The sequence below is a fragment of the Panthera tigris genome, chromosome E2 (assembly GCF_018350195.1).
Source record: "Panthera tigris isolate Pti1 chromosome E2, P.tigris_Pti1_mat1.1, whole genome shotgun sequence".
Taxonomy (NCBI): Eukaryota; Metazoa; Chordata; class Mammalia; order Carnivora; family Felidae; genus Panthera; species Panthera tigris.
In genome coordinates this window covers 11,177,590-11,188,370 of record NC_056674.1, presented here as the reverse complement: position 1 = coordinate 11,188,370, position 10,781 = coordinate 11,177,590, and the positions used below count along the sequence as shown (strand labels likewise).

At 58.0% G+C, this 10,781-nt stretch overlaps 1 protein-coding gene across 1 annotated transcript; it reads left to right on the top strand.

Annotated features, from left to right (window-relative positions):
* Positions 1-1,075: 1,075 nt before the first annotated feature.
* Positions 1,076-9,831, top strand: GIPR (gastric inhibitory polypeptide receptor). The gene is made up of 13 exons (XM_042968745.1): positions 1,076-1,199; positions 1,590-1,689; positions 2,130-2,237; positions 2,642-2,745; positions 3,442-3,545; positions 3,742-3,886; positions 4,594-4,753; positions 4,963-5,023; positions 5,361-5,430; positions 5,549-5,637; positions 5,733-5,871; positions 7,888-7,929; positions 8,027-9,831. Exons 1-13 carry the CDS (start codon positions 1,125-1,127, stop codon positions 8,231-8,233), a joined length of 1,404 nt encoding a protein of 467 aa, XP_042824679.1. The 5' UTR covers positions 1,076-1,124; the 3' UTR covers positions 8,234-9,831.
* Positions 9,832-10,781: the final 950 nt, after the last annotated feature.

Below are 10,781 nucleotides of genomic sequence, written 5' to 3'. Positions count from 1 at the left end.
CTCCAGAGCCCTGGTGAGGCAGTGGAGGCAGCAGCAGAGGCAGCCACAGCGCCCTGGAGTGAGTGACCAAGAGCAGATCTGGGGACAGGTGAGGGCTCCCCCAATCCCAGCCCGTTCCCCTGCCCCCATGTCCCGCTCAAGTCTCTGGGTCCCTCTTTCTCTGTTTCTTAACCCACGCCTTGCTGTCTTTGTCTCTCCGTGCCCACGGTCTCTATCCTCCTGTCTGTCTCTGGGTATCTCCGTCTCCAGGTCTCCCAATCTCTGTTCAACCTATCGCTGAACCTTTATCTCTCCTTGCCCCATTCTCTGTGTCTCTCTCCATGTCTCTCTCCCCTCTTTGTCTCCTTGCCCACATTTTTGTCTTTTTCTGTCGTTTGCTCTCTGGTCGCATTCCGCGCAGTCTCTGTATTTCTGTTTCATCCATTTCTCGGGCTCGTCTGAGATCTTCCCCTGCCCACCCCCCTTTCTCTACATGCTGCTAATGTGCCAGGTATTGGGGTCAGACGCATTTCCAGGCATCTGGGTCCCCGCAGACCTAAGCCCAGGCTCTGACTCCTCTCTAGTCCCTAGGGAGAGGGTCGTTCCATCGACTCGGCTTTCTCCGGATCGGGCAAGGTCTATAAGGTCGAGTCCCCATCTGTCATTTGAAAACCCCGTGGGCTGGGAGAGTGGGAACTCCGAGGGTCCTTTCAAGCCCCGTGCCTGACGATTTCTGTGACCTCTTCTCCGAGGCAGTCCCCAGGTTTCCCAGAGTCTCTAGGTCTAGACTCCGGGTGACATTAGCGCTTCCGCCCTGTCGAAGCAGCTCTAAGGCAACCGCGCCCTCAGCAAACACCCCCCTTCCACCGCCGCTGCCCCAGCAACACTTGGGGGCGGGCCTGGGGATCACGTGTCGGATCTCGGCCTCGCCCCCTCGCCCCCACCCCTTCCGTCGTCACTCGTGGGAGCGGAGTGGGGGGCGCTGCCTCCCAGTCTGCAAGTTTGAGTCCCAGAGCCGATGGCGCTGGGGCCGGAGGGGAGGGCGGAGGCTCCTGACTCTACCCCCTGACCCTGCAGGCCCCTGACTGCCCCTACGTGATCAGACCCTTGGTCCCCCTCTCCCCCCATGCCCCACCGTCCTCACGATGCTGAACGGTCCGCCTTGGCACCTGCTTCTACCGCTACTCTGGTCGTGGGGGCCGCTGCTCCGGAGGGCGGAGGTGAGGACCCGAGGAGCCACAGGAGTTCAAGCCTGGGAGGGCGGTCTGGGGACGGTTTTAAGTCTTCCCCCACTGCAGAGAGAGTTTTAAGGCTGCCCCGCCTGTCCAGATTCAAGTTGTTTCCCCCTCAAATTCCCCTGATGATTTCCAGCCACTCTTTCCCCTAGTTTTCCTGGCGGTTTTCAGCCCTGCCCCCACCCCCACCCCCAACTTCCCGGTCTAGGCACCCCCGAAGACTTAGAAGAGGTTTCTAAGCCACGCAAGACTCCCGGACAAAACAGGGCAGCCTCTTCAAGTCCCCGCAGGGTGTTTTTGGCCCACACGAACCGCGCTGCCTGGGAGGGGGGGGTCGGTCGTGGGGGGGGGGTCCTCCCTCCTCTCTTTCCATAGACAGGCTCTGTGGGGCAGACGGCGGGGGAGCTGTACCAGCGCTGGGAACGGTACCGTAGAGAGTGCCAGGAGACGCTGGAGGCCGTGGACCCCCCAGCAGGTGTGACTGGAGGCGGGAACTGAGAGCAGGGGGAGGACCAGGGCTGAGAGGCGGGCGCTTGAGGCGGGGCTAGGACTGGGGGGCGGGGCCTGAAGGAAGGCTGGGGTCGAGGTGGGCTGGGTCGCAGAGGCCTGGGTGATGCTTGGCCTCGGCGGGAAGCATCGAGACCTCAGTGCTTGGAGAGACTCGGGCGTAGCTCCTTTGAGTGGGAGCCGCCTGAGAAGCAACTTGAAGTGGGCGGGGGTTGGGGCGGGGCTGAATCCGGTGGGTGGAGCCTAAAGTGGCCCGCGAAGGGGCGGGGCCTGGGGCCTGGTGGGAGGGTCCGTGGCAGACCGCTCCGGGTGGGCGGGGGTAGGGCAGAGCTTGTTCGTGGAAGGCGGAGAAGCCTTGCGCTGGGTCCAGCCGGTCCACCCGACGCCTGGCCCTCACGCCCACCCCAGGCCTCGCCTGTAACGGGTCCTTCGATATGTACGTCTGCTGGGACTACGCTGCACCCAACGCCACCGCCCGTGCGTCCTGCCCCTGGTACCTGCCCTGGCACAGCCACGGTGAGGTGCCCCCTGGACCCCGCACCCCCCGACAAAAATAGATCCTAACCCTGCCCCAGACACCACTCACCCAAATCTCGCCTACGCTTGATCTCCTGCTCCTTTCTGTCCGGCTGGGTGTCTCCTTCTGCCTGATCAAGCTCTGTCTCTGTATCTCTCTGAGAGCCCCTGGGTTATTTTCTCTCCTTTTCCTTTTCCTTTTCCTTTTCCTTTTCCTTTTCCTGAGTCTGTCTTTGGGCGTCTTGATCTTCCTCTCCTAACCAGCTATGTGGCCTAGAGCAATTTATTTAACCTCTTTATGCCTCAACTTCCTCATCTGTAAAATGGGGTTGATAATAGTACTCTTGTCTTTCTGTTTCTCTCTCTTTCTCTGTGCCTCTGACCCCCTCCTTTGTTTTTTACAGTGGCTACAGGCTTTGTCCTCCGCCATTGTGGCAGTGATGGCCAATGGGGACCTTGGAGGGACCATTCTCAGTGTGAGGACCCAGAGAAGAATGGAGCCTTTCAGGTAAAGAGTGGTGAGGGATTCAGGTTAGGATGTGCAGGGAGAGATGAAAAGACAGCTGTCTCGGGTAGAGCCTGAAACCCCTTGTACTGTTGAAGATAGAAACCCAACTTAAACTTGCATGATGGAGAAAGAAAGAGAAATGTATATTGGCTTCTGTGATTGAAAAGCATTAGGCCACAGTTTCAGGCACAGCTGGATCTAGGCGCTCAAATGCTGTTGTTGGAAATCTCTCTGTCTCTCACTACACCATGACTTTGTTTTTCTCTGTGCTGGTCTCATCTTTTCCGTGGGGTGAAAAGTGTGGTCCCCGTTAACGAACACCAGGCTCACATCCCACCAACCAAGCAAGACGGTGGGGAGACTGCATTTTGCTCTCCATAGCTCTAACGAAATGTCCCAGGACTGACACTTATTGGCCTGTTTTGGGTCGCGTCCGCCCCGCACACTGTGTAAGGGTGTGTCTGTGTGTGCAGGGGGTTACATAGAATGCTCTGATTGGCTAGCTGGTCACGTGCTCAGGCCTGGACTGAGGGGCGGAGTCAGCCCCACCCAAAGAGGGTTAGATGGATCCCCAAGGGAAAATTGGGAAGCTGGGCGGGAACAAAAAGCAGGGCCCCTTTCTGGCCCTGGGGGAAGCACTGAGCTCCGTCCCTGTGTCCCCCTGTCCTCCTGCACCCCACCCCCACCCCGGTTTAGGATCAACGGCTGATTTTGGAGCGGCTGCAGGTCATGTACACCGTGGGCTACTCCGTGTCCCTGGCCACACTGCTGCTGGCCCTGCTCATCTTGAGTTTCTTCAGGTGGGACCTCCAGCCCTGAGCGGCAGCGGCAGACGCTGGGCCTCAGTTTGCCCAGTAAGATGGGGTGGTCAGGCTCCACGACCAACCGGCATCCAGCAAGCGGTTCTGTGGGAAGGGCTGGGAGGTGACTTAAGGGGTTCTCTGGGGCCACGGACAGGTCTCCAGGGGTCCCCAGCCTGCCTCTTATCTCCCCTAGGCGGTTGCGCTGCACTCGAAACTACATCCACATCAACCTGTTCACGTCTTTCATGCTGCGGGCGGCGGCCATCCTCACTCGAGACCGTTTGCTACCTCCTCCTGGCCCCTACCCTGGGGACCAAGCCCCTGTCCTGTGGAAACCGGTGAGCGTCGTCCCGCTCTTCTCAAACTGGGGTTCTGCCTCCTCAGCGTCCTCCATCGTTGGCCCCCTCACCTCCTGTATGGGACTTTTCCATTCCCTTTCTCTCATTATCTCACCCGTCCCGGGACTTGTCCACCAAGGAGAGAGTCCCCTTGCCGGAGGCGGGGCGTGGCAGGATGGGAGAAATTAACTGGGCGAGCGGGGGGTGCGGGGGTGGGGTGGGGCGGGATTCGGTAACACACCAATTTGTTACTGAGAGACAAAGGTGGGAGAGGCTAAGGGTCTGGGGGCCCGGGTGAGAAAAACTTTGTGGTCGCGAGATGGGCCATACCACTTGTTAAGAAGCCATGGGGTGGGAGAGCCCATGTGCTGGTGGGACCAGGGGGATGGGATGGGAGAAACCTTTGGATAGGGGAAGTAGTTAAGTTCAATTTTTAGGAGGTGGGGTGCGAGAGGCCATATTTGGGGGAGGGAGGATTGGGGAGGGACTCTGATAAGCAAGATGGGTGATAACAAGTGTCAAAGAGGTTAAGCGTGGCGTAGCTCGCACAGGGGAAGAGAGCAGATGAGGGAAATCGACCACTGGCTCCATCCGCTGGCGGTGCAGAGAGGGAGGTGGAATGCTTGATGGCGGGAGACGGAGGAGGAAGACTTGGGGCCCCCCTGGAGGCCTTGACTGCCCCCTCCCCCGGTCTGGCCACTCCCTAGGCCCTAGCTGCCTGCCGCACGGCCCAGATCGTGACCCAGTACTGCGTGGGCGTCAACTACACGTGGCTGCTGGTGGAGGGGGTCTACCTACACAGTCTCCTGGTGCTTGTGGGAGGTCCCGAGGGGGGCCACTTCCGCTGCTACGTGTTCCTCGGCTGGGGTGAGCCCCGACCCTGTCCCCTGCCCAGCCCAGCGCGTCTCCACTCTCCCGATTACCCCGCTGGTCTACCTCAGGGGGTCTCCTCCCCTCTCTGGGTTTTTGCCTCCCCACCCCGGCGGGGGAAATTCCGCGGGTCTTGGGCCTGGCGGGGCCCGTGCGCGCGCTGACGGCTGCGGCGGGGTGGGGGGCGGGGGTCGGGGTCTGCACAGGGGCCCCCGCGCTTTTCGTCATTCCCTGGGTGATCGTCAGGTACCTGTACGAGAACACGCAGTGAGTCTTGGGGTCTGGGGTGGGGCCTGGGAGGTGGGCGGAGCTTTGAGGGACGCGGGCGGGTTGTGATGGAAACGCGGGGAGGTTCGGATGGCACGTCGGGGCTCGGAGGGAAAGGGGCTTGGTGGGATCTAAAGGAACGGGGAGCTAGGAAAGGTTGTGTGCTGGAACGGGGTGGGGGGGGGGGCGGAATAAGGGCGGGGCCTGGATCGTAGAGGGCGGGGCTTTAAAGGAACGTGGGTGTGGCGTTAAGGAAAGTGGGCGGAGCTGGCGAAAGGGTGTGCGTGATCCCGAGGGTCCTGGGGTTTTCTCTTAGCTCTACTCCCTCTCCCACCAGGTGCTGGGAGCGGAACGAAGTCAAGGCCATTTGGTGGATCATACGCACCCCTATCCTCGTGACTATCTCGGTAAGGCCGACCCTGCCTCCTCCGGGCCATCCTCTGGAATTCCCCACCCTGGGAAACTGGGCGCCTCCTGTCCCCCGGGACGGGATGCGGTTGGCTCAGCCTCTGTCTCTCCCTGCAGATTAATTTTCTCATCTTTATTCGCATCCTTGGCATCCTCGTGTCCAAACTGAGGACGCGACAGATGCGCTGCCCGGACTACCGGCTGAGGTGAGGCAGGGTGGCCGGGGACGGAGGGAAAGGGGCGGGGCGCGAGAGGGAGGAGGACCTGGGGCTGCGGGACCACTGCCACCCTCCGCCAACAGGCTGGCTCGCTCCACGCTGACGCTGGTGCCCCTGCTGGGCGTCCACGAGGTGGTGTTTGCTCCCGTGACAGAGGAACAGGCCCGGGGTGCCCTGCGCTTCGCCAAGCTCGGCTTTGAGATCTTCCTCAGCTCGTTCCAGGTGCTAAGGCGGGGTGCAGGGGGTACACCCTTCGGCCTGGGGCCCTCCTCCCCAGAAAGGGCGGGGGGGGGGGCGCTACAATCGTCCACCGATGCAGCCACTGAATGCAGTGTGGACACATGAACACGTTCCTCCATTCTGTGCAGGGTACTGAGCTAGCTCTGTCCTGAGCTGGGGAGGCAGCCGGGATGGGGACAGTAGACCAGGTGGCTTAGCAGTACTGCCTCCTGGGGAAGATGGAGGGCTTTGCAGCCGCACAGGGGCTCCCAGGGCTTCCCACCTCCATGGCCTTCACCTAGAGTCTGAGCTAGGGTGGGGGTTAGATGAGGTGCCTGGGGCTCAAAATGTAAGGAGGCACTCACTCCAGAATTTAGGGCCAACCCTGCCTGCACTTGTTTTGCCCCAGTAGCCACCTGCTTTTCCTTGTTGGGCCTCAGTTTTCTCATCTCTAAGTGGGAACAATACGAATCTCACCTCACAAGGCCGTTCCTTCATTCAATTCAGCAAAAACCTATTGAACGCTCACCGGGTCCCAAGCCATCTTCCAGGCTTACTATGGGGATACGGCCAGGAACCAAATGGTTCCTACCCTCTAGTGGGAGAGACAGATGCTAAACATGCCATAGGAGAAAAATCTACCGAATGTCGGATGGGGAGACGTGCCCTGAGGGAAATAGAGGGGCAGACAATATATGGGGTTATAGACAGGGGGCCAGGGAAGGCCTCGCTGAGAAGACATACGTTGGAGGCGAGGGAACGAGCCAGGCAGATATTTGGGGAAGATGTTCCAGGAAGAGAAACATGAAGTGCAAGACCCCTGACGTGGGCGAGAGTACCTTTCATGATGGAAGAAGGCCAACATGCCTGAAGCGGTGGGAGCCAGAGGAAGCAAGGGGGAGATAGCCCAGAGAGGCGAGGTACCCGGGCAGTGAGTACCTTGGCTTTTCCTTGAGTGGGTCGGGAGCCAGCGGAGAGGGATGTGATCAGAGTTAGAGTTTATTTTAAAAAATTATTTATTTATTTAGAATAAAAAGTTTTTAATGTTTATTTCGGAGAGCGCGCGCCAGGGGGGAGGGGTAGAGAAAGAGGGACACAGAACCCGAAGCAGGCTCTGAGCTCCAAGCTGTCAGCACGGAGTCCATAGCGGGGCTGGAACTCACAAACTGCGAGATCATGACCTGAGCCGAAGTCAGGTGCCCAACCGACTGAGCCACCCAGGTGCCCCTTAAAAAAATCTTTTTTAATTTAATTTTTTTTTTTTTTTTTTTAGGAGAGAGTGAGAGAGCTAGTGGGGGAAGGGCAGACAGAGAGAGAGAGAGGGAGACAGAGGTTCCAAAGCAGGCTCTGTGCTCACAGCAGGGCTCGAACTCAAACTGTGAGATCATGACCTGAGCTGAAGTCAGATGCTTAACCGACTGAGCCGCCCAGGCGCTCCAGAATTGGATTTTAATGGGATCATGGAAATTAATGAGATTTATAATATCTTAATAACAAATGATTGATTTGTTAGTTTATCAAGTAATTTATTCGTAGTTATGCATAGTTTGGATTTTAAGTTTATATGTAGAATGTATATATTTATAGAAATAGATAAGTGTCAAGTAAAACTAATTTATTAACAACACATAATATATTTCAACACGAGGGGCCAGGAACCAGAGCTTCTTGCATATTTGTTACTTCAGTTCTCACAATCACCACTCTATTATAATTACCCCCACTTTCCAGATGGAGAAACTGAGGCACAGAGGGGTTAAGTACTGGCCTAACTGGGTCGGAAAGTGGCCAAGCAGGGTATCCTATCTAGGCGGCGGTCCCCCTGTTCTCAACCTGATCGTTCAGCAAACAGGAGAGGGCGGAAGGCGTTCCGGGGCCGGGAGAAAGTGACTGAAATAGTCTAGGACCAGGGTGGCGGCAGCCGAGGTGGTTTGGGACCTGCTAAGGGTCCGAGCCCTTGAGGGGGTATCTGCCATCCGGCCCCCACTCTCGATTGACCCCCGCGCCTCCTTCCGGCAGGGCTTCCTCGTCGGCGTGGTCTACTGCTTTATCAACAAGGAGGTAGGGAGGGACAGCCCCGGCTCGCCGCCCGCGCCCTCTGGTGGCCGCGCAGGGAACGGCGCGCCCGGGGCCGCCTCTGAGCGACGTTCCGTTGCAGGTGCGGGCGGAGATCCGCCGCTGCTGGCATCGCTGTCGCCTGCGCCACAGCCTCGGTGAGGAGCGGCGCCAGCCACCGGAGCGCGCCTCCAGGACACCGCCGTCGGGCTCAGGCCCCCGCCCGGTCGCCACTGACCGCACCCCGTCCTTGGGGACCCTCCCAGGGCCTGGGAATGAGGCCAGCCGGGGCTTGGAAAGTCACTGCTAGGCAGCGGTCCATTCGAGTTAGCACGTATTTATTGAGCGCCTGCTGTGTACCAGGTCCAGTGTGGAGGGCACTGGGGAAATTGGGGTGGGGGTGGGAGGGGGGAAACAGAAGAAAAGGTCCCTGTTGCAGCTCACCAATGAGTGGGGGAAACAGCAAAGACAGAAAGAACATCAAGTGACACATTCGTTGTGGAATGGCCCATGAAGAAAAATGAAAAGGGAGCCTAAGGTGAGCCAGGAGGATCTCTGTCTCTGAGGTGACACTTAGGCCATACCTGCAAGAGGTGAAGGAGACCACTTTGGGAAGAAAATTCTAGGCAGAAGCAACAGCATCTGCAAAGGCCTCGAGGCAGGAAAGAGCTTGGGGGACAGGTGGCCTGCGTGGCTGGAGTGAGATGAGTCAGCGCCCAACCGATCGGGAGAGAGAAGTGGGCAGGGGTGCAAGATCTGGAGTTTTCTTCCAGGGGCATTGAAGATTCCTAGCAGGAGTGTCTCATGGGCTAATTTTTTTTTTTAATGTTTGTTTTGAAAGAGTGAGAGAGAGAGAATCCCAAGCAGGGTCCTTGCTATCAGCGTTGAGCCCCACGCAGGGGATCCCAAGAACCATGAGATCGTGACCTGAGCCGAAATCAAGAGTCGGATGCTTAACCGACTGAGCCACCCAGGCACCCCTGATGGGCTAATGTTTTAAGCAGATCCTCTGTCCGCCATGTGAGGGAACCGATTATTAGGGGCAGGAGTGGCCACTGCAGAGGGGGGTGAAGTGGTCAGACTCCGGCGCTATTTTAAAGGCAGAACTGAGGACTTGCTAATGTGTCGCACGCAGGACGTGCAGCCAGAAGTCCAGGAAGACTCCTAAGTTTTGGATGGTGGAGAGGAAAGAGATAGGGAGATGGGGAGTTCAGGGTGGGGAGAATCAAGAGTGCCTTTTGGTCACGTCAGGCTGGGAAAAAGGACCTGGGGCTCACAGGAGGGGAGACAGAAATACAAACGGGGGTAGAATGCTGGGCCAGAAGGGACTTGGCCTGTAGGCTAAATATGGGCCATTAAAGGCAGGCCTCGGAGCCGAACCCAGGACCACTGTCGGCTGGGGGTGCGGACGCACATCCCCACCCTCCTGGGCGGCCCCTGGGAACTGGGAGAATTAGGGGGAAGCCGACAGCCTGTGTCCGGACCACCTGTACCCACACTAGACTCTCACTCCTAAATCCGCCCCTGGCTCATATCTGCGCTTAGATTCAGTTAGTAGCTGGGTGTTTGCCTTGGGGTCCGCAGCCCCCTGGACAGATGTGCCCCGTTGCTGCCGGAGTCCTTCAAGCATGTGGTCCCACTGGGACCCCCCCGTGAGCATTGGGGGGTGCTCTGAAGCAGGGACCTTGTAAATAAAGCATGAGAAATGAGGCTGGCTGCGTGGCCGGGTAACTTCTGGAGGGTAGCACTGCTCTTCAGCCACGTGCTGCCACGAGAACACAGACGCTATGCTGCCACCGTCCCCCGTGCCTAGGAGAAACCCCTACTGGGAATGTTCTGTGATCTCCCGATACGCAACTCTCTGCCGTGCGTACAATTAAAATTGCGTGTGTGTGCCAAACATTTTCTGAGGGCTGCTTCTCTGAACAATGGCGTCGGAATGGCAAGACTGCAGAAACCAGCCTGGTTCAAACTTAGTTTGGGTACTTACTAGCCGTATGACTTGGGAAAAATTCCCAGCCTCTCTGTGCCTCAGCTTCTACTTCTGGAAAGCGGGTACAATGATGGCACCTACAATCTAGGTTGCCCGAGACTCCGGCGAGTTACTCTTAGGATGCTCCCTGGTGCGGGGGGCACGCTTTTCCTGCAATCTCTGCTTTCGCTTTCACCCAATGAAGGAAGGGGTGATTAGAAACCATCTGGGCAGGGGCGGGTGAAGGGGTGAGGAAATTCAGACTGATGCCAAGCAGGGTGCCTGAGGCAGGAGCCTTTGCTGCCAGCCGTCGAGGCAGGGAAACAACTTCCCACTTCCTGGGGAGAAGTCACCAAGAAGGGGGAGGCAGGGCAGGGATCTGAAGCCAGGACTGGGATTCCAGAGCCTGTGCTTTCCCAGCTGCTGCACAAGAATCGAATCTTTGCAGGGGTGGAGAGGGGGCGGGGGGTGGGGGTGGGGGGCGCTGGGAGGAGTATCTCCTGCAGCAGCACCACTGCTCCCACGTTAGATAACGTGGCTCCATCATTTCCTGAGTGACCCTGGGCAAGTCACTTACCCTCTCTGGGCCTCAGCTGTCTCATCTATAAAATGGGATGGCTCTAGTATCTACTCACCAGACGAGTGTTCCAATTAGATGTGGACCACTCAGTAAACGTGCACCTCTATAACCTTACAGCTGTCGCTTTGTGTCACGCCTTCTCCTGTTACGGGGTCCCTCGCTGTCACTAATGGACTCCTGGAATAACTCAGGATGTGCCTTCCACAGCTCAGGGCATCAGACATCTCATTTTGTCCTCATCCTGACCCGAGGCCTGCCGACTCCTGACCGACCGAGCGTTTGGCCCCATCTGGAGAACGGAGTGAA